This window comes from Apaloderma vittatum, unplaced genomic scaffold, assembly GCF_000703405.1.
Source record: "Apaloderma vittatum isolate BGI_N311 unplaced genomic scaffold, ASM70340v1 scaffold17979, whole genome shotgun sequence".
Lineage (NCBI taxonomy): Eukaryota > Metazoa > Chordata > Aves > Trogoniformes > Trogonidae > Apaloderma > Apaloderma vittatum.
In genome coordinates this window covers 11,149-34,375 of record NW_009737206.1, presented here as the reverse complement: position 1 = coordinate 34,375, position 23,227 = coordinate 11,149, and the positions used below count along the sequence as shown (strand labels likewise).

At 40.8% G+C, this 23,227-nt stretch overlaps 1 protein-coding gene across 2 annotated transcripts in view; it reads right to left on the bottom strand.

The window, feature by feature from the left end:
* XDH (xanthine dehydrogenase) overlaps positions 1 to 21,983 on the bottom strand; it is a 50,410-nt gene extending 28,427 nt beyond the window's left edge. The window contains exons 1-14 of one of the 2 annotated variants that reach the window (XM_009877262.1): positions 21,734 to 21,983; positions 14,789 to 14,846; positions 12,369 to 12,465; positions 11,003 to 11,111; positions 9,788 to 9,914; positions 8,893 to 8,961; positions 7,091 to 7,159; positions 6,213 to 6,281; positions 5,687 to 5,773; positions 4,028 to 4,169; positions 3,151 to 3,243; positions 2,220 to 2,371; positions 1,239 to 1,332; positions 294 to 403 (exon numbers count right to left, since the gene is read on the bottom strand). In XM_009877262.1, the coding sequence (XP_009875564.1) occupies positions 294 to 403; positions 1,239 to 1,332; positions 2,220 to 2,371; positions 3,151 to 3,243; positions 4,028 to 4,169; positions 5,687 to 5,773; positions 6,213 to 6,281; positions 7,091 to 7,093 (750 nt within the window). In that variant the 5' untranslated portion in view covers positions 7,094 to 7,159; positions 8,893 to 8,961; positions 9,788 to 9,914; ... (2 more) ...; positions 14,789 to 14,846; positions 21,734 to 21,983. The remainder of the gene's footprint in view (positions 1 to 293; positions 404 to 1,238; positions 1,333 to 2,219; positions 2,372 to 3,150; positions 3,244 to 4,027; positions 4,170 to 5,686; positions 5,774 to 6,212; positions 6,282 to 7,090; positions 7,160 to 8,892; positions 8,962 to 9,787; positions 9,915 to 11,002; positions 11,112 to 12,368; positions 12,466 to 14,788; positions 14,847 to 21,733) is intronic. The other variant, XM_009877261.1, reaches the window with a different exon arrangement.
* Positions 21,984 to 23,227: the final 1,244 nt, after the last annotated feature.

The window sequence follows — 23,227 nt, the reverse complement described above, 5'->3', positions numbered from 1 at the left end:
TCTGGCAACATCACTTTGTCACCTTTCATCATTACCAAAGACACTCAGAAAGATACAGACAAAGTGAAGTTTGTGTTTCTTGCACTAGAAAACTTATTTGGCTAACCATACTTTGTCAGAGAGCCCAGTTCCCCTTGTCAAAAAAAGTATACCGCTAGACTTTCACCAAGTAATTTACTTGCTCCCCGGTCCACTTGGGACAAATTAGCATTTGAAGGTCAGACTCCAAGGAAAAAAGCGCCTAGCATTGAAAATAACTCCACAGACATTGATGCCTTTTTCTACAAGCTTACCTTCTTGCTGTAGGGTATTTCAACAGAGAGAAGTATTTCTTCAGGCTTAACTATTGTCTTTCTGTATCCGGTGAAAAACTTTTCATTCATCACAACAGTCCTTTTGCCCTCTGTAGAGCAAGGAGAGATCAACAGCAGATGAAAGAATAACTCAGATGAAGAATGACAATAGTATGTGTGAAAGAGCCTTCAATCTACAGAAATCACTCTTGATATGGTATCACTTTTCATTTTTTCACCCTCTTTCACCAAATCAGGAAGGATTTTCTCAGGTTTACTTTGGTCCTTATGGAATCTATGACAACTTCTTCCTATATACAAAATTTTATTTGCACAGCAAGTGATCAAAGAGATCGCCCTCCTCTATCTAATTAAAGCTGAGCCTCCAGGTGAATGGGTTTCCAACATCCTAATGTAATTCTTTCTTCCTCCTTTCCGTAGCTTGAAAACAAACAGTGCAAGAGAAAGTCACTGATCGGACAGTCCACTTAGTTCAAGGATCTTATTTAAAAAAAATTCTTTCTAAGAACAAATACAAATCGAGACATTTGGCTTCCTTCACGGAAAACAAAAGTTTCAATCTTTATCTGAAAAATTCACACAGATTGAAGTATGATAGTGATAGAAACAATTTCATGCCTATTATTTTTCATGAACAGGCATCTTCAACCAGCTATTCACAAGGACTTTTCTGCAAGTACATATACAGTACCAGACATTCATTCAGGCATAGAAGCTCAAAATTCTTTAGGGAGGACCAACCCCAGGTCTAGGCCTAGGACTTCAGCCTCAGAAAGGGCAAAACCTCTGAAGACTCAGACTAAGCCTAAGCCTATTTTACCTAACATTAACTTCCACATTCAAGCTCTGACCTGACCTAAAATCCATGGCAGAGGACTGTTGGCTGCCTCACTCCCCTCAGTGCCACAAGGAAACATAACTTACCATTTGATACCAGAGTCAGTTTGCTTCCACTTGCCATTAACACAGGATTTAAGTCAGAAATCGGGCTTGCTGTCATTATGTTCCCACCAATAGCCTGTGGTGATAATATGTGCATCAGATAAATATTAAAAAATGTGAAAATACAGACATAACATCTTGTAACCCTGCATTACTCCATACACAGTGCACTAGAGGTTATCTCAGCTTGAGTTTGCTTTGATAAATTCTTTTTGTGAACTTAGCAATTGTAGGCTGGGAAAACGTAAACTCCATGAAATCAGTTGCTGTCCCAGTCAATACTAACATTTGCTTGAAATAATTTTAGGAACAGTCTTCGGGTAATGCATCAAAACTTCCTTATAGTTAAACTCCATATGTCGAATGATGTCAAAATACAATCACTGCAGCTGTAATTAAGGGAAGATCCACAAAAGCGTAAAGCATCTCTTCAGTAACATTCAGATGTATGGCACAGTATCTTGCGTGACAAAATTTTGTGTTTGCTAGGCTGGGTCATCTGCTGGCTTGGTATTTTTTTCTTTTAGTATATGAAGTTTGAACACACTGGACTCACTTCCTCTTTCCCATTAAAAATACAGGAAGATTCGCCAGATCATTAACACTATGACTGCTATAGTTGTGCTGTCAAAAATCTACACATCCACTTCTTTGAAGTTTGTCCAGCACTAACTACATTTTTGTTAAATTAGTCAAATCTCACTACAGTTTCCCCCACTTACCCTGATAAGTGCAATGAAAGACCATGTTTCCCTTGCTTGCTAAACCTGTGATACCAGTGTAGAACAGACGCCAGCCGAGCCCCATGTTGCTATCAGTTCCTGAGGCTGGTTTATGTGTACTAGATTCTTTACCTAGGTTTGCAAATGTTATCGTGTGAGAAGCACAAGGCATTAAATGAGGAAGGCCAGCTCCTCAGACTGAGCTTTCAGTTCCAGTCCCTGATGCTCCTGAGTCACTTACAGCAACATTCCTGATCTGTGGCCCTGCAAACCACCGCAGCTGTTCCAGAACAGCCTGGAAGACCTCTGTTTTGTAAGGAGGAAGCTCTGCCACCTCTTTTCTCAGCACCTCCTCTACCAAGTGCAGGGTACAGGCAGCGCCAAAGGTGATCCCTGTAAATGAACAAATGAAGTGTTGTTCTCCCGAAAGTCAAGGCGCAGGAGTATGGTTAGAACTGGGTCTACAAAGCTTAGATGCCACTGAGTTTAATTAGACAGCATAGTTTAGAGAAGACATTCAGTCACACTATTTTGCATGCATTGCAGGTAAACATCACATCCTCAGAACAAAATTCACCTTTAAATCACAGCTCATCGTGGTACTGCCTCTGACATGACAGTAACACCCTGTCCTGTTGCCTCAATGTATTATAAAAGACACCGCCCTCCTATAGGTATTAGTTCGTCCTTTGGAAAGTGAACTCCAACTCCTCTCCAGTTAACACACCCTAATGTGCCACCAGGCTTTGGGACACATGCACTACATTGTCCTAATTACTTATCTTTGCAAGGTTGATCTCTTTCCACCACAAAGACAAATGCAATACTTCACTTAGTCTCTTTGACAAATCAAGCATCTTTCCCCCAGTTACTAATTTAGAAATCTTTCTAAATAAAAGCATTGCCCATTGAAACCCATTATTAACCCAGTTAATATACATAAAACACCATGAATCCAACAGATAAAATGTCTAATATACCTTCCAGTGAAAGCCCCCTTTGATTCTCAGATTATTTTTACACATACCTCATTCGATTCCCTGCATGGTAGAGGCATTAATGCGTACAGAAAGCAGTTTTTAATCTGGGGGTTTTCCTTCATATCCCTCTCTATAATTCCATGGAGTCCCCACTCACTTCACAGGCATTCTGTCTCTTTTTTTTTTGCTCACCTGTTTCAGTGTGCTGAACAGCATTCATTTCAGAGATCCATGCTGGTGCTATTATCACTGGATACAACATGTTCTTTAACCTCATCTCAATACCTTAAAGAAAAGTAAGACTCCTTCAGTTATACACAGGTGACAGCCTAAATTAACCAATTAAATGGCAGCAAGTCTGCTAAAGAGTCCGTTCACTATAACATTGGTTACAAAGATTATATAAGGTCACAGACATATCAGACTAAAAGCTGTTTTCCACTAATAGTAGAATTCTCATAGGGAATCTCTCATAGAGACTCTTCTCTAGGCTTACAATAATCTTATGTACACTGTTCAGTACTTGTGTAACCTGGGTATTGTTGTACATAATCCTTCAGGAAAGAACAGTGAATACAATGAAGCACACAAAGCTTGGGGATTGTCTTCAATCCCTTAGGATAAGAGAATCACTAAATAATTCTGAGGTCTCCCCCTCAGCACTTACGCTTGCAGAAGTATATATTGAGGGGGAAAAAACAGTAAGATTTCAAATCTTGAGAGTTTATTCACTGAAAACCTTCCAAAAGCAGGTTTCAAAACAGAATTCATTGATTATAAGGACATTTTACATTGTGCCACTCTTCTCAAAATTCCACAAAACTAGCACAAAAGCTCAAAGGTCTAAATAAGCTTGCTTTTTTTTTTCCACTCAACAACAAAGAACAGGGAAAAACATTCACTGTGAGATTAATCTACCTGAAAAGATTTGTTCCTACATACAACCTGAAGATTAAGCAGCTATTTAACATCAATGGCATGAAGGAGGTTTACACTTCGACTTTTCTCACAAAATACTCCATAGAATGTTTTCCAACTGCTCATAACAAGAATCAGCTCTTCCTCTTACCCACTTCTGTGTTCCCCACAACAAGCTTGGCATTGGGGTACTGGGATTTGAGAGCCACCAATTCCTTGAGAGTTGTAGGCTGGATCCACATCACACGCTCGCCTTTGAAACACATCTGCTTCTGCTGTTTGTTACTCTGAGTCTGCAGAAGTGAATTCAGAGAGAGCTCAGACCCTACATGAAGTCAAGACTCCTTGCTTGCATGCTGCCCGTGCCTATGCCAGGCCAGGCCCCATCTCAGTGAAGTTACTGGCAGATGGCTGTGCTATCCACACAGCTGTTGGCAGCTGGCCATTCCCCATTCTTCTGCTAGTAGTCCTGCTGACAAGTTTTCCCTTCCTGATATCATCAGGTGCATCCTCCTGCCACATCTTCCTAGCAAGACCTCTGACAGCAAACTCCGTCAGACTGAAGTTCTGGTAGACGCCAGCAGCTTCAGCCATTTTAGAGTTAATAGCTTTCCCATTCTCATCTCACTGCAAAAACGTCAGCCCTTAGCACTGCTGAATTTGAGTTACCAGCTCCAAGATTTTGGTTCCCGTTTTAACTCCTTCATCCAGTGACTGAAGAAAAGAGATGAACATGGCTTCCTCTCAGCAACATCAGATCAACTTTGAGACAGGAGAACATCTTACAGAAGAAACAAAGGGGACCTATCTCAAGCTAAATACATGCTGTGGTCTATGAGAACTTACTCATGCTGTAGCACATGACACATTTAGGCTGGCTACAGCAGTAGAATTAACAACTGCACTTCAGTTTGTTAAATGTGAAGGAAGCTGTAAACATGCCACGTGCTAGACTAGATTCCTGGCTAGGACACATTTACCTAGGGGAAAATCCCCCTCCCAAAACAGGCAGGAACAAAGCGTGGAGAGAAGCTAACCTCACCTAACTTTTTATGTCAGTGTGAGCCAGTCAACTTATACTTCTGCTACACTGAGTGGAGAGAAGTTGATGCTTTCAGGAAGTCATCTAGTTGAAGCTTACATTCAGCTTATACAGCTCCATAGCTCCTACTTCTCTTCCTACATTATAAAGGGAGCACAAGGGGATTAGCTTAGATAGGGCTGTATTTCACAGAATCATATAATTAGAATCATAGAATTGTCAGGGTTGGAAGGGACCTTAAAGATCGTCTAGTTCCAACCCCCTGGCATGGGCAAGGACATCTCCCACCAGGCTGCTCAGAGCCCCATCCAGCCTGGCCTTAAAAACTTCCAGGGATGGGGCTTCCACCATCTCTTTGGGCAACCTGTGCCAGTATCTGACCACCCTCGTGGTGAAGAACTTCTTCCTTGATGTAGAAGTTCACACCTGACATAGTAAATAGAAATCTAGATATAAGCAACTGTTCCACCCATGGACAGGCACTGACTGGAAACCCCAGAGCATGTGTGGTGAGAAATAGAGAGGAAAGGCAGCCAGCTGAGGCAGGCACTTGGCCTGCATCTCTTTTAAGCCACCCTGGCTTAAAAGCTTTCCCTTTTATAAAGCACTGAAGTGTTCATGCCCACACACCTTCTTTTCTCAGCAGACATCTTTTGCGCTGACATTTCCTCAGGGCAGAGACACACACTGTGTCTCTGGGCACACTCACACTCTGTGCAGAACAATGAAATCAATGAACCGTGTATTATTTCTTTTTAATTAACCTACCATTAACTCTGGTGGGAAGATTGGCTCCTGTGTAGGGTCCAATGGCAGGAACTCAGAAGAATCAAACAGGCTGGAGGACATCACTGTCTATGACAGAGAAGATGCAAATGGTTGGGCAGCAGAGGAAAAAGCTATCCACATACAGCCCTAAGTCATTTCTCTTTCTAGACAAATCCCTATTTCATGGAGCAAAGAATGACAAACACAGCAAAAACGTGCCAGCATTTCCAGCATTTCAGGTTCTTCAGTAATATTTTTCTGATCACAAGGCATGTTTGGTCAGAAGCCTGAACATACTAACAGGTTTTCATCAATCAAAAGTGACATCACTTTGACATTGGCATGTTAAATTACATCAAAGATAACTTTTCTGAGGTAAGACCAGCATAAAAGATAAACTAGTCTACATTGCTTTGCATAAATGCAGCTAAATTAAAAAGCTTGGAATTTGGGACAGAACAGGCTGGAGCCAACATTTACAACCATCAGAAATAGAGAAAAAACTGATAGTCAGGAATCACCTTACCACACTGTCTTCTTTTCCATTCATGAAGCAGCCTGGACCATTGGCTTTTCCTCCACAGCAGTCCCCATTCTGAGGAAGAAACAAGCATGCTTCAGCTATTCTACAAAAAGTCAGAACACCTCAACTTTTATAGGATATATTCCTCCCCTTGTATTAATCCCTAAATTGAAGAATTTTTCAGTAACATTTTTCATTAACAAACTACTTTGACAGAAGAAGTTAGAGCAGTCTTTATTGCTGGAATATCCCACACAACACTGGATGCTTCCTAACAAAGAATCCATGGGAATTCACTGGAATTTCCTGACAAAGACTTTCATTATATTCTCTCTTTCCTAATTTTTTTTTTAGAGACTCACACTACTTTATGCACTATTTCCTTGTTTTCATCTCTACATTGTTTTTACCTCAACTGATACGTGAGATGTGATTAACTTTTTTCCTCCAGGTGTTCCAAAAAGTTGTACAATTTATTGGAATGGTGATTCATTCATCATTGGACTGCAAAGTTTGGGAAACATCATGCTGAGGAGTTAGCCAATTTTAAGATCTGTTTTCACAGCAAGATGGATAGCACTTCAATATACCAAGAGCCACTAAGACATTGCTTATAGTTGTTACCATGCTATTTCATGAAAGTGTTGCACCTCACAGATTTGGAAGGAATGTATCTAGCTCGCTATTGTAAAATGTGTCATGATGGCTAGTCATGATCACCAAGACATATGCAGTCACATTTTTCCAAGACCCAGACATTCAAACCAGCTCAGATGGCTCTGAATAACTGCACTGCAGTAGAGCCAGAGAGGTGACTTAAACATCAAAACTCTAATGCTATATTGCAAATTGAGGTTATGGCTTTTAAAAATTGAGCTTACCATGCTACTCTCCCTCTCACTACGACAGCATCCAGTGCCATTGGCTACTCTGCCACAGCAATTCAAGTCCTGTGGGGACAAAAACTGTTCTGAGAAAAATGTGCAGATTCCAAGGAAATGAAGCAGACTTGATTCTCTTTTGAGAGAAACTTATCCCACATTCATTATATTCAAAGCAGAAATGGGAGATTCAAGGTGCCAAGCAAGTTAAGTGTTTCCTTTGTCAATGAAAGGCAGTATCCTGCAGTGTGATGGCTAGGCCATGTCCTAGGAGCTTACCGATAGACCTCTTGATCTGGTTTAGAACTACTCCGATCATTCAGACGGCATATCTGGATACAGCTGGAGCTGTATCCTGAGGAGATACTCAGAGCAGAGTACATACACCACAAGGACATACAATAAAATACCTAGTACTCTACGAGCATCCGATTGCATTCAGCTCAGGGCACCACCTTAGGCCAGTGTGGTTTCTATCTCTCTCTATCCAACTACTAGCTCAGTCTCCCCTGGAGCCTGTGTAACGTTTTTGGTGCCCACACCACCTTCTGGTGAGTTCTACAGGTCAGCTGCCTGGTACATGGCAGACCATCTGCCTTGATTTTCAGCCTGATTCTTGCTAGTTTCATTTCTTGACACCTTACTCTTGTGCTGGAAAAGGCAGCAAACAGCAGATGTCTGTCCACATCCAACTTGCCAGTCACAATTTTGTAGATCTTTACCAGAGGTCAATACAAACCAGTATATGGGCCAAGTCAAGCCCCTTCACCTGCCTGATGTTTCCTCCAGGCTGAGGCATCCCAGCCTACTCAGCGCTTCCTCTTTTTTCTATCTCATTTATGGATGACTGGAACAGCCTTGCTCCCACCACAGGTCTCAGAACTCCACCAGTGACCTCCCTCCATTGCAAAAATCCATCATTTTCTCCTACCTGCCATTTCCTGCCTTTAAACCAATCTTTCATCCATAGAGAGATTTTCCCTCTTACTCCATGGCTGCTTATTGTCTTTAAAAGCCTTTGGTGAGACAATGTTGAAAGCCTGTTGGAAATCCAAGTAGACTATATCGACTGGGTTTATCAACCATTTGTAATGGATATCACTCCTGCTTGTATTCTCTTTTGTTGATTGGAATTCTGGATAATAAAACGAAATTAATGGGCAGCATTCTAAAGTCTTTCCTTTTGATCTTAATACCAGCGTAGCCCTGTAAGTGGCTAGTAATCACTGAAGTACCTAACGACCTACTTTTCTTCACAGCCTCCAGCAGTCTTTCAGGAACAAAGGGACAAGAGAAAACTTATGGCAAAGCTTCGTACCTCGCCCAAACCAGCAGATGAGTTCTGAGCAAGAGCTATACAACAGTGCCTTCAGCTTCCAGAGCTATTTCAACTCTGCAGCTGATCCTTCCAGAAAGCAACTTTCTCATCACTTTCCCCCGCAGTATGTCCCTATTCACGCACCGTTACGCTTCTTCCACATTAGGAATCATCTGCAATCTGTATTATGCAGAGATGTCAAGTTTTTCAGAGACTTACAGAAAAGAATTACAGTCTGATAACCTGTGATCCAAAAAGAGACCACCAGGTGGATCCTATTAAAGTGCTCCACTTCCAGTAGAGCACTGGAGTAAAGAAGTTGGTTTTCCTGCATTATTAATGTTTAAAGCACATACGAAGGGGTCAACAGTTGGAGCTGGTTGTTATAGCATGTGTGTTCTGCCCCATTTCAGCTCATGGTGTATTTTAGTAACAGAGAGAAAGAAAGACAGTCTTCCAGATTTTTTTAAACATGATCTGAAGCCACTTACTTTAGCAAATGTCCTGTATCCTTCCAGAATGGGTCTGTACCCTGTACACCGACACAAGTTCCCTGCATTACCAGAGCAAAAGGATAAAGATTTAGTGCTGTTTGACCGAGAAATTTTCTTTTAGAACATTTTATTGTTTCTGATAAAAGCCTGTCAAATCTAGATAAAACTAATTAAAAACCTGGGAGGAGGAAATTTTGCAACATTCCTACCACCTCTTTTTGTTGAAATTTTAAATCAAAATTAATTTAGAAAATATTTCAATCTGCCTTATCCAGCATTCATTTATCTCAGCTGTGGGAGTTGAAACAGTATACCAACTATCCAGTCTCAGGAATTAGAAAGAGATTGCTTTCTTCCATATCTGATTTCCTCTCAGGTCACTCTCAGAAGCATGGTAACACCTCTAACTTCAGTAACAACAGCAGCCTCTCAGATCATTTTCACAGTTGGATTCTGCCCCACTCCATCATGTGTAATGCTGCCTGGGTCCTTTACTTGAGGTTGGCTAGCCCAGATGCTCTGTCACCTCTGCAGACTCTTGTGAGAGCAATGACTAAACAAGAAGATGTGGAGGCTCTTAAAAGTTCTGCAGGGACAGGCCACCTTTTGCTCTGTGCTAAGCTTAGTGGAGTTCTAATCAAAGACTGAGGCCACTTGCATCCGCTTCAAGATAAAAAACTGAGCTTCCAGGAGATTTTTCCACAGGTTATTTTTGTTCACTGCATAGTACCTGGCCAGTTTCCAAGCTGAAAAAGTAGTTCTTAACATAACAATAAGATACTTTCAACAAAATACTTTGAATAAAGGTGCACCTTCATTCAGTTTGGTAAAGCCAATGTAAAGAAAGCAGAACAGGTTACAGCTCTGCAGGGCTACTAGTATTACCTTGGAAAGCATCTTCTATGTCCTCCATTTTGGGCTCAGGCTTGTTCCGAAGCAAGGTATACATGGACATGACAATGCCTGGAGTGCAAAAGCCACATTGGGACCCATGACTCTTTGCTATTCTCTCCTGAGAAAAAGTAACAACAGCCATCAGCTCATAATATTAAGGCAAGTTCATTGTTGTGCTTGTTTCTGTAACATCTCTGTTAAAATAAATAAATAAATAAATCTCACCAGAGGAACTAAGATCATCATCAAATGTTCCCTGAGGAGACGGTCAAATAATTCAGAGAAGACACTCTGAAAAGTCTGCATCTATGCTTTGAACTCCCAATGTAACTGAAGGCAACTAGAAGCCTCTGATGAGATGAGTAGTACTTCAGATTTACTGTGCTAGAAAGGTTGGGGCTACCTGTATAGACTTGAGTTTGAATTTCAAATCTTAGCTGGTGTAGTCTTCATGGGAGGTAGGGGTAAAAAAGACAAGCAAACAAAGGTCAGACTAGCCGTCATCCATTCATGCATATCTAACATATTTTTCACTTTGTTGTTTACTGTCTCAGATAGATATTGGCACAAATCCTATCCACTGTACACACTGAGATGAATCACAGTTTCCCTTAAAGGAGCAGTGTCTCTGGCAAAGCTGAGGCAGCTTTTCTTCCATAAAAAGCACATTATAACATCTTGCTAGAAGGCTTCACATTCCCATCGCTCCTCCCCACAAAGAATATTCTGGGACTCTAGAAACATTGCTGAACCAAACCTCACTGCACTACTGCAGGGAAGGTCCTTAACTATGCAGCATGAGAAAATAAGGTCATTCATGGAAGGCCATAGGAAAGCCAAAACCTAGCTCAGATTTCCTGGCTCCAAGTCATGATTTAGGTTTTTTCACCACAACATCAGTCTTCCCAGTTCCTGGGATTTGGTCCAGAATGTGAACCAAATAGAGCCACGTAGCCTGAGAACAAAAGCATCAGCAATTCAGCCAGGACAGCACCAGTTAACTTGTCAGGGCATAACAGAGCCACAGCATTGACCCGCAAGTTTGATTCCTTTATGTAGGCATTCCTCCAAGTAAATGCTACTCATGTGGAAAGTCCAACTCCCAGTTTGAACATTATGATGGAGGTCCCAACACCCTGGAACAGGATTAATTAACAGCGGAAGAAAACACAGAGGGTTTAAAGTTTACCAGTATTAATAGCTTACCTGGGCTGGATGCAGCCTGGATTTTGTGTTTCCTATGCCTTCAACAGTAGTTACAGCTACATGATGCAGGGCACAGACAGGGAAGAGGCAAGCATTGGCAGTATGGTGGCTAAAATAATAAATTAAGGTAATATCTTTTGACTGAGCTGCTCAACAAAGGGAAAACGAAGCAGGAGGATTGAAGAGTAGCCAGAAACTGTAGCATTGGATACAACAGGTGAACTGAAATAGATGCAACAAGGTACTAGTTACAAGCCAAATCCTACACCGCCTATAGGGAGGTTGGATTAAATGATCTCTAAGGTCCTTTCCAACCTAGGCCATTCTATGATTCTATGATTCTACTTGGCCAAAGTTTTCATGAACCTCACTTGAAGTTTAAACTGAGTAGGCACCACGTGATTTGACCTAGAAATAACAACTTTAAACATCCTCATTACATGTTAAGCTATGGAATCCATGTAAGAAATTTATAGAGGGGGACTACAAATACCAAGACATTATACAGCTGGCCTGGCCCATTCGCAAAGTTACAGGAGAGCACAGAGCTCTGGGCCCTTTTACCTACGAAGCGGTTTATAGATGGTACACACAGGCCGAAAGTCCAGGCTGAAGGTAAAATAGAATAATGTTGCCAAAATTCTTATAGGAACTAGCTATTTTATTTAATTTCATTCAAAACAGAATAATGTCCCTGAAGATATCCTATTCAAGGCCAAGGTTACTAAGCAGAATCACTAAGTCAGATGATCCTAAATTAAAGTATCTCCTACCATTATTCCAAATACATCCAAGATTTCAGTGCTTTCCATTCCCCTCAGTAAAAATAAACTGGGGCCTGTCCCTCTGCTCCATCCTCTCTCTCCACCTCCCTTTTTGTTTGATTCCATTGTTTCACTCTTCAAACGTTTATGTCTCAGAGCAACATTAAAGGTAACAACAGAAGTAGAGAAAAAATATCTGCTGAAACACAGAAGCAAGAGTATTAAAGTAACAGAACAGCAATAAAGATTTTATCACAGTAATCATCATTTGGGTCATCACAGAGAAAAGTTATATCACATTGCAAGAAAGGAACATAAAGGTTTGCTGAATTAGAAAAAGGCAGATAGCCCGCATGCTAGAGTCAGTGCAAATATTTCAGAGCACAATGAAATAGTTCTCTATCAGCACTGTGCAATGCTGTAGGAAAAATATTTTCTTCTCTTAGCCTTTCGAGTTTATGCTCTGAAAGTGAAAGAGTACGTTTTGGCAGAACCATACATTACATAACTTTGTTTTAAATAGTACCACTTCTGGAATGTCAAGAACCTGGATCTATCCCCATTTCACTTCTTCGCTGAAGAGTTACAATTGCAAAGGATACAGAATTTTCTTCCGAAAAGGATCATATTTGGATATCATAACAGTGCAAGCACCACATCCACCTTCTCCACAGCCTAGTTTGGTTCCACATAGGCCCACTGACAGAACAGGAATCAAGGAAAACGTGAAGAGAGTTGGCAGAAGTATGCTCAAACTGTTGTCAGTAAAGACTTAGCAACAAGTGCTTGCTGGAAACTAAGCACTCATTTTTTCTATTTCATAATTTAACACAAGCAAAGTTTCAAATGCTGGCATGTGAACTTTGAGATAAAAACCCAAAGCCCTAATAAGGAAATTGTCCATGTTTTAATAGACTCTTAGAATAAACAATAACATCCCTGAACTTCAACAGTTCCCACTTTCCATTAGACTCGGAAAAGAAAACGACGTAAGGGAAACACAAAGCACTCAGTAATTGCTGAGCAGGAGTTGTTCAGGCGTATGGCCACATCCCTGAGATGCATGGTGACATCTCCTTCAGCATCTCTCGCCAGTGGTAGCTGACTCCTTCCTATACTTGGAGATTCCTACCACCTAGAAGGCGCCCAGGCAGTGCAGTCATCCAGCACTACAAATCACACAGTATTGCACGGACGTGGGAGCTGCACTTGAACTGCTCACAAGCTACCTGCATCTCAAGAGTCATGGTCTGGCCACTCCAGCTTCTCTCTTGGCCCCCTTTATAATGACTTCCCCATTACTAGAGACAAAACCATCCAAGCACACTGCCCAGTAGCATGGCTTCCATAAAACCACAGGAGGGAGATGCAGAGAACTTCTGCACAGACACTTGGGAGCTCTCAAAGTCTATGGACTGGACTATGTAGATTCCTCCACAGGCTGCAGAGCAAATATCTCCACTTTATAATCAGGCATTACTTGAAGTGTTCTGCAAAGGGATTTCAAGAGAGAATTCCTCAAGTCAATTCTGCTTTGAGTTCCTTCACTCATTATAAGGCAAGTAGTTACTGATACTTATGTGAAGTGAGTTGTCCAATGCTGAGAGCTTTTGGTGGGAAAAGAACAGCTGTTTCATTGGCAATGGACACATGCCTGTGCCGAGAGAATAGGTCTGTGGAAAAGCAACAGGCATCATGGTATAGGGAACTCGCTGCACCTTCACTGCAAAGATTCTGGTATTGACTGTTCTCATAAAATCATAGAAATCACAGAATCATTTACATCTGAAAAGATCAAATTCAACTGTAAACCTAATGCCACCAAGTCCACTGCTAAACCGTGTCTAGGCACCTCATCTATTTTTCATACAATCATGTGCCTGCTTCAGCAGAAATACAGCTTTCCTATGCCATCCAATGTTTCTCAGGGTGACAGTGCTAATCTGTCTCAATAAAAAATGTTTCTCAAAGTGTGTCTGACCCTAACGATAGTGTTCATGTAGAAGATCAGAAGGTTTTGAAGAGCTCCAATTATGTCTTTACAAAGCTATTTGCACTAGGTATTAGCAAGCTTAGACATAAAAGGTCTAGCAGTAAGAAGTGCACACAAGCACAAGAGTCAAGCCACTTATTTTTCCCTTTGAACTTTACCCACCCAAAGTACAGTCAGACAAAATAGGGCTGTTAATAGTTCTGCTGGAAACCCTGGAGAGTGCTTTATATCCCCACACTTCTTTCAGATCCCAGACAAATAGAACATATCAGCATAGTGAAATAAATACGTACGATTCTTTTTAAGGAATACATCAACATGGATGTGAACAGTTTGGCATATGTATACATCTAGCTGGTCAGACAAAAACTTGGAAAACATGGAACAATATTACCAAACCTAGTACAGCCAGTCTGGGCATCACAGTAATAGCTACCCAGCTCCTGAAGTTAATCTGACTCATGTGTTGACCAGTTTCAAACAGGAGTGAAATGTGACTGCTTGCATCTGCTCATTTAAACATGCCCACAGCCTGTAGTGAGAACCCTGAGTCTGCATCTCTGGGTCACCCAATAGACATACCACAGGATTATCAAGTTATTGGATATTAGCTGTCCAGTAGTATTCAAATTATTGGATGATACATCAAGCAGCTCAAGTGGCTCTAATGTTTTGGCCAGAAAATTCTTTATGATTTGCATGGAACAAACCTAAATTCTCTTCAATGTTATTGTCATCTCAGTATTGTGTTCTTTCCACCATATTCTAACTCTTAGCATTTCTGAAGGTTTTCCCTTTACAGTATTAATAAATTATTTAAAATATATTTAAAGTGTATTATTTAAAAATTGCTATGGCTTAAGCTTGAAATACCAGCTGTACTCTTTGCCAGCAAAAAATACCAGACCGTCCAGAATGCTCCCTCTTATACTCCGCACACAAGCACTCAAGTGACAGGCAGAACAGTAAACAATTAGGAAATGCTGTAGGCATTTAAAGCTGCCTGCAGTTTCTTCTGACGCTGGATACATTTTCTGCGTAGATAGGTTAGCAGAGTTGTTTCTGGGTCCACGTCTTTTTCCACCACCTGTAAGAAGGGAAAGGTATTGTCACGTACAGAATGCTTTACAACACAAATGTACATTAGTTGGAAAGAGAAAATCTGGTCTTCCTGAAACTTCTTTTCCAAAGCAGGGAGCAGAACCACTGATTCACTTCCCTTACTAGGTTCAGCAATGCTGGTCACATACCCAAACAAAATGTTTCCTGAATTTATTATGACAGAGAAAACTATATGCCTTACATATGTCAGAGTTTTTCAGCCCTGGCACATGGAGGAAAATCTTAAATACTCTTTGTCAAAAATGACAAAGAACTGTGCTCTGTACTCGAGTTTTGAATTCCTGACATCTCCCCAAACTGTGTCTCATCTTTATTGACCATGCATCACTGTCCCTTCTCCTTTATATTACGAGAGACAGAGAAAATGAGCAGATAAACAGAATGACAGAAACAGCATCAGCAATAGACTTTGCAGAGAAAATAAAAACAGCTGTGAAAATCCCAGAGTGACCAGTACAGGTGCTGCAAGACAGACAGCAAATACCAATCATCTTGAAGTTTCTTTGTCTTCCCTGCTAATGTTAAATCAATCAGTGCCACATTAGTAGCCACCCTAAACATGGGAATGTGAAATTCCAACCAAGGAGAAATTTTCTTTGCACGTTTTGAGTCAGCAACACCTTATTAGTGAATAGCACTATCAGCAGGTACCTATTAGACATAAAATTAGATTTTACTTCAACTTCTGCCCAGTGGTCAGAAACCAAAGTTCTGCCCTTGCCTCCAAATGGCTACAGAGTTTGTCTTCCTCTTTTTCTATTATTAATAGCATGTTAAGAAACTTTACCAAATTCGCTGTGTGCCAGAATGTAATCATGTGTTCTTGGCTCTTACACTGTGCAAGTCCTAGGTACAATAGTTACAGTTTATTTAAATTAATCCCTCTGGGTTTAAAGGGTAAATTGAAACAGAGGTCACTTGCGTAAGCCTTTTTTCTTACTGATAAGAAACCTTCACAACTTCTGTGCTGCTTCAGTTTTATGCTTTCGACACGTGACAGTGTTGCTCTAACAAGACAAGGTTCATACTTTCTACTCGAGTCCACATTTTTGGAACTACCCGATAAAGTCACTGCTACAAAACACAACTGGTCATTTTTTGCACATCTCATTCCTGCATTGGTGATAATCTATAAGCAATCAGAGGTCATTCTTCTAGCTTCGGGATGGCTTACTGTAAATCATGCAGTACTCCTGTTGCTGCTGTTCAGAACAAAGGGCTCCTGTTTTCTCACCTTCTGGATCCATAGAAACAAGTAAGAGCATACAGCAGCTTCCTCATGACAAGTTGTTTCAGAGTAAGCACACATATCCCTCTGGTAAACAGACAGACATGAGTAGACAATTCCAAAAATGCCTGTGAGTATGAGTGTCCTAAGGACAAAACTTTTTTCACAGTGAAAAAGAGCCTTCTCTAGCATCTTTCTTCCTCAGGGCCATTGCAAACCCCTCCAAAGGAGCTTCCAAGATAGCCAAGCACAGAGAAGAAGCTTCAAAATACTTTTCCAGATGGTGAAAGCCTATTGAGAGTATTCTATGCTTAGGTCAAAGAAAATGTCTCAAGAAGCACTCAATTTTGTACCCAAACCAAGAAATTAGAAGTTTGGCCCCAATGGCTCCTTTTCAGGAAGGCAGAAGCAAAACACAGGTATAAGCCTTCATTCAGCAAAGAATTTAGCCACTCAGCTCCACATATTTTTAGTGAAGTACTTAAGTATGCGTTAAGACCCAAAGCCAAACCTTTCCTCATCTTTATCAGAAAGCGTCTCCTACATATACTGTGTTCTACACATGTCCCAAACAACCCACCCACTTATGCTGTTTGAACAGGATCCAATAGCCCAGGATTCCTACTTCAGTCACTTCAGACTGCTCCAGCTGTAGCTGTACATCTGCAACGATGGCCCAGACTTGAGATCAGAGAGAGATAAGGGGTAAGAGTGTAGATGACATTCTGCATTAAACCAAATCTCAGGCATCCGAGAGCAAGGAGTCATTTCTTTGCACTTGTATTCCTGGTGGGGAGATTCTTGCTTCTGATTTCTCTTGCTGGCTGTAAAGTAAGAACATTTTACTACTCCTGGCTTTCGTTCATTGTCATTGATGCTGGTTTTGTCCTCCAACATGTCATTCCTCCAGTGGTTTGTTACAATCACTTGCTGTGATTTGTTCTCAAAATATTTTAAAGCTCCATGGGTGGGGATAACATCTTTTCTTGTCTGATGCCCAGAACAATATGATTCACAGCTCAATCTCTTACCCATCAAAACAATTCTCGCTCACCTCCTCCAGTGTCCTTGCACAGAAGGAACCTGAGTAGTTCCCTAAGTCGGAGTGGGATCAGCCTGCTTATATGTTGCAAGTAAAGAAATACTTCCTTTTTGCTCAGTTACTGGTTTTTAGGGGCTTTGTTTTTTGTTTTCAACCCAAATGTCATTTTGCCAGATAGATCAGATTGATGGTTATATTTTGACAGATTAAAAACTGTGGATTTCCCTGCATGTAGTAGCTTAAATATTAATCAAATGCAGAAAGAACATTTGTTGGAAATGTTAGGATGGCACTGGCAGTCAAATGACTCCCAAAAAATTTGCTCTGTACTGCTGTGTTCGTACTACACATCTATTTGTCTACTGATTCTAGGAATCTTACTCAGATCACCTCAACAGAGAGCCCAGCCTGGCCCTACAGTTTTTCAACTTTTGAGTACTACACAGAACAAGTTCCTAAGCAATATTCGACATTCTTAGAGCCTGTGGGCTGGTCCAGAGTGGTGCTAAACTCACTTCCCTATGATTTATTTAAAAACTTGGATCCCAAATATTTCGTTTGCTGTCCTCTCTACCTGCCTTTCACTAACACAGATAACTTTGCCTTTACAACATAAAGTAACATATTTAAATTAGTATTCCCAGAAAGTTAAAGGGAAGATTCTTCAATTTAAAAGAACAGTAGTTGAGTGAGGTAAACAGAGAAACAAAAGGAAAAGAAAATAGAAACTTTCCTGTTTACCGAACAATATCCTAAGCTTTCCATCACCTAGGGTCTTTAAACAAGATGCTTTTCTGTATGACAAGCTCCCAATCAATCACTAGTCCCTAGTCACTCAGTTAGTTGCAAGAAGAGAAGGTGAAAGGTAACCAGACTGCTGCTCAGCAAGTCAAACTAGTCAATGGTGAAGATCCCCTAGGACCTTAAAATCTGTGCATGTGTATTCCTGAAGTCAATGAGAGATTTGAAATTCATTTACTAAGGGAAAGGATTAGAAGACAGATGAACAAATTGAACATAGCCACATAATGTAAATCTTCTATTGCTCATGAGAACATTTTGTTCTGCTTTAAACCACTACATTGAAAATTTGTAATTCACTGTTTATGTAGGATCCAGAGGGTCCCAAATCTCAAAAAAATACTATATTTTGGCTGGTTCCATTTGCAATCCACATTGGCAGTCAAATGACTCCCAAAAAATTTGCTCTGTACTGCTGTGTTCGTACTACACATCTATTTGTCTACTGATTCTAGGAATCTTACTCAGATCACTTCCACAGGCTGTGGAAGAGGTTTAACGTGGCTTTCCAGCATAGACTCCTTCTTAACATTCAGTACAGAAATGGAAATATTGATTCCATGTATTGAAAATTACATGCTACATATGCATGAGATAGACTTGTCAGCTGAGGAAAACAAAATTGTCACTATTAATTTTAAATTGCTTGTGTTCTCCATTCTAGTCTCGGCAGACTACTAAGATAACTTTGTGTTAGTTGTGTGCCAAGCTTTATGCTCAGTGAAGTAAACAGGTGCTTAAAATAAACAATCCTGAATGTTAAGTATGCTCAGCTGTTCCAAGGAGACTTTGTCGTGACAACATCACAGACTGGGCTCAGGCGAGAGAAGGATTTGCTGCCATGTAAGTCCCTATCTTATCAACCACCTTTTATCGTGGAGTTTTGTACTATGATATCAGCAGCCCATTAGCAATGTCAAACTGCCACAGATTCACACAGCAGTAACCTTTCCCACTGGCCATGCTTTCACATTCTTTGCAGTGGATAGACTGGAGTATTTAGTCATGACTCCAGATGGATGCAGCCATATCCTACCTTGCTACCCGCTGTTTCAGCAGCATTGCCCAGGCACCTCCCACCACCCCTTCCACCACACAACCTCTCATGTGCAGAAATGTCCCAACAAACTCCACATTTGTTGCCACAAATTGGATTGCCTCATGAGTCCAATTCTCCCTCTCAAGACTGTTTTTGGCAAGGGGTGTAACTCAAACCACTTTGGCAGCACACCCAAAAAGTGAACAGAAAATTAAAATAAAAATCACTGAAGGCTCTGGATAAAGCAAAACCCAGGAACCTCTCTCATCTCTGATTAAATGGAAGCTGCTCCTTTGCTAGCACTGCCAGTTTCATGAGGCAGCATGGAAGAAGATTGAGACAGTTTTGACATGCGGAATCAGTTGGGACCATTGGTAGTATTCAGTGCTCTCTGGTGGTTTGTTGGTTTTTTTTTAACCAACAACTGCCAAGTTCACACTGTGATAAACTCCTTTACACATGCACAAGGTCAGCTCTGAGATGTGGCTTTTGTAAACAGGAACTGCAGTTCCATAAAAAATGCTGAAATGTGCCAAGGGCAATGCCATTCACAACATGTTGATTAGCTCCAGGGCACAGCAAGAGCAGAGAGCTGATACTGGTTGTCTTCTGCTGCTAGCCTCCAGGGTCTAGGTTGCTCTTTCTCCCCTTCTGTGAGTCACCCCAAGTGCATAAAAGAGAGTCCCACAGAATCAGTTCTGTGCAGCTCAAGTCTCTTCTCTTTCGCTTTGACTAATACACATTCTCATACGTTAGCCAAGACTCTCCTCCAGGAAGATGAGCTTTTCTACTGATTTACACAGAGCAATGCTCCTGTAACACCTAAGCACCAACCAATGCTGAAGCACCAGCTGTAAATGTATATAGGAATTTGTTTATAAACTCTTTATACCTGCCATGAGTGGCGTATTAGCTTTGAACCTTAGCTGGGCTGGCATCAGAACTACAATTCTCTTTCATTAGAACATACCAGGAAAAAAACCAACCAACTAAATTAAAAAAAAAAAACCAAAAAAAACCACACAGAAGGTTTTCAAGCATCCACTTGGCCTGCATCAGGGTCTGGATTGCCCAGCATGTTTGTGGCAGCTTCCTACTGTAAGACCCAAAGTGTCCCCCGTTCCCCGTCTAAAAATTAGGGTTCACAGAGGAGGGATCTGAAGTCTCCAAAACCTTCACAGAGTGAGAAGTTAATAGCATACCACCTGTTCCCATCTTAGCAGAAAATTCATCAGGTGAAATTCACAGACCACCCTGTGCCATTACTTCACAATCTCAATTATCAGATTCAATTACTCAGCAGTGATTAACTTGGAGCTTCAAGTTTTCACCTCCTTCTAGTAAACAACAAACAGCTGATACATTAGTTAATGTTGAAATATGAACCATTTCTGATCCATGTGAGCAAAGATTCAGTTGTAACCCTTCTTTATAAAACCTCAGAACCGGAGCTGGGTTCTACATCAGTATTACATTTGTGAGTTCTTCAGCTAACTTATAATCCATAGTAGGCAAACTTCATTCTTCACCTAACTATATTTAGATAAAACAAAAATTTGGTATCACATATACTCGTACCTTGGAAAGTTCAAATTCCAATCCACTTCAGGATATAAATTCATACGAAAACACCCTACATGTAGCAACAATCTTATCCACAGTTACACTTGATTAAATTAGCACAAAAATCAACAAAAGCTAAACTGATAGTAAACCTGCACCAGTCTGTAGGGCAGGGCACAGAGCTTTTTAACCAGCTTAGAGTATTGTGCGATCCGTCATGGGGTTGAAAAGATATTTTTCCAGCCCAAATTTAGTGCTGGATGTGATTTACCCCTAAAGCAGTGCACAAAGAAGGTCCACAAACTCTCAGCTCCACAGCACACAGAGGATATGCAACCCTCTCTGCTCCCCAAGTTTCCCATCTGGAAGCTGCTTTGAGACGAGTTTCCCTGCCCAAATATCTAAGCCAGGGGAAGGTGGTGGGGCAAGATTAGCTTTGAGCTGAACTCCGAAACAAATAACTTGGTACTCATAGTTCAAAAAAGAGGCAGCCTTGACTTGTTACAAGCTTTTGAAGAGTCAAGGCTGCAATGACAGCCAGGGGAAGTCCAAGATAAGAGGGCTCTGAGACAAACTGTTCAAAGGTGCCCAGCACGTGCAAGGACCACCTCACTCTCTTGTGAGACACAGTCACTTCTCAGGTAATTGACAGTAGTTGATCTAGGAAATAGTATCAGTTAATGGACTTTGATTTGAAAGAGTTGCCTAGCTTCTTAAAATGGAATGAACATTTTACTTAAACCCCTTTCAGAAAATCAGCTGTCAGAATTACTTTTTGAACAACATATGAGTTATGTATGGATGCTTACATTTGAGTTACATTTTCTAGATCTGTTGTAATTACCGAAATTATTTCTAGTAGAAATGACTGTGTTAAGTCAGTGCACCTTTATTTAAAAGTAGCTTCTCAGAATTACAGCAAATTATTGTCAGCGAATCTAAAATGTAAAAGGAACATTATATAGTTGTGCTACTCCTTGAATAATTCACAAGGTAAAGTCAAAGAAGATAAAATGCCACTCAGCAAAGCAATTAGTAGTCTTTACAATTCAATATTTAAAAGTCACGGCAATTGTGCTGGTATGAGAAAACTTCAGAGGAGGAAAAAGATGACTAGAGAGAAGTAATCAAAGCCACAATCCAGGAGCAAGCCAGACAGAAAGCTGGAATCTTCCTTACCTTTTTACCATTCACAAAGAAAACAAGTTCATCCCCTGTCTCATTGGGAGCCATCCTGCACACCTTCCAAAATTCACTGAAATAGGGCCACAGACCACCCTTCCAAGAGCAGCCCCACACCCCACGGCAAAGTGAGCACCAGCGATAGGACAAGTAATACGAGTCTGCCTCAAGGATGTTTGACTTTATTTCCACATCCGTGCCCCGTGAAACCCTATATTATATAAGAGCCAACGAAGAGGCGTGCCAGCTGCGTTTGGTTGGTGCTTCTGGAGCAGTAATGACAGAAAAGGAGCTGGAACAAGCAGAGCGACCCGCCCCCTTTTATATAGCAATAGATCACAATTCAGCTGCATTCCCTTTAGATTATACTGCCAGGCTTGGGGCACTCAGAGTGCCACTGCAAGGGCTGCCAGGAATTCGCAGTGTTTTGCAATACAATGCAAACTCCGGAGGAGGAGGGGGTTCTCCCAGCTATCCCTCACTCAATATTGACAAGGAAAAGCTCCCTTTCCCTTGCTCTGTGCACAGCCATCTACCTGGCATTCACCACACAGATGTCTCTAATGAGAGCACCTGCTTATTTAAAAAACTCCTCAACACATGCACATCAGCTAGTAGACTGACTGCAAGACTATTTCAATCTTTTTCCTTAAAGATTTAAAGCTACAGTACCTTATGTACCTGTGAGGACATAATTTAAACAGATACATATTTTTCCAGATAAAAGTAATTCTGGAGAGCTGATACTCTGATACAGCACCTCAAAAGAGGTGGTGGACTAAGACCATAATGTTTTCACTGGGCTCTTAACACATTTATGCTTACCTTAGAGGCTTAATTCTCACATCCTGAATCTTAGGTGCACGTTGCCAGTGAAACACACAGGAAAGCCAGTTCTTTGAAGGTTTTTTTTATCTTCAGTTTCCTTGGTGGTGGTTTCTTCTGGTTTCTCCGTTACACAATAATTCATTCTGCATGGCTTAAGTCTTCCTGGGTTTTATTCCAAAAGCTGATAGAGAATTGTCCACAAACCTCTAGATATGACATGCGTTGGTTTAATGAACAAGATATCTAAACCCCTACTTTCAGTTTAAAATTCTTCCACAAAACAGCACAATTCCAAAGACTCACGGAAGTTTCCTAGAAGCGTACTTAATCCTGTCTGCTCCATTCTGATTTTTGTGACTTTTGTTTCCTTCTTCAGCTTACCAGGCTTATTAGTTTCAGTTAGGGTTTTTTTTCTTAAAATCCCTGGGAAAGCACTACATTGAAGTCTCTCTCACAAGAACCTTTCTGAAAAATCCACAAAACAACAAAACCTAATTCAATTACCATTTTTAGAAACAGTCTTTACTTCTGTATTTTAGAAATATGTCAATGCAAATACAATACGTAGATTATTTTAACCAGCTTTTATCTTCTGACTTATGTATTCTATTCTCCAGTCTAACCCCTAGAAAAGCTATTTTATAACATTGTCTCAGCACTTCT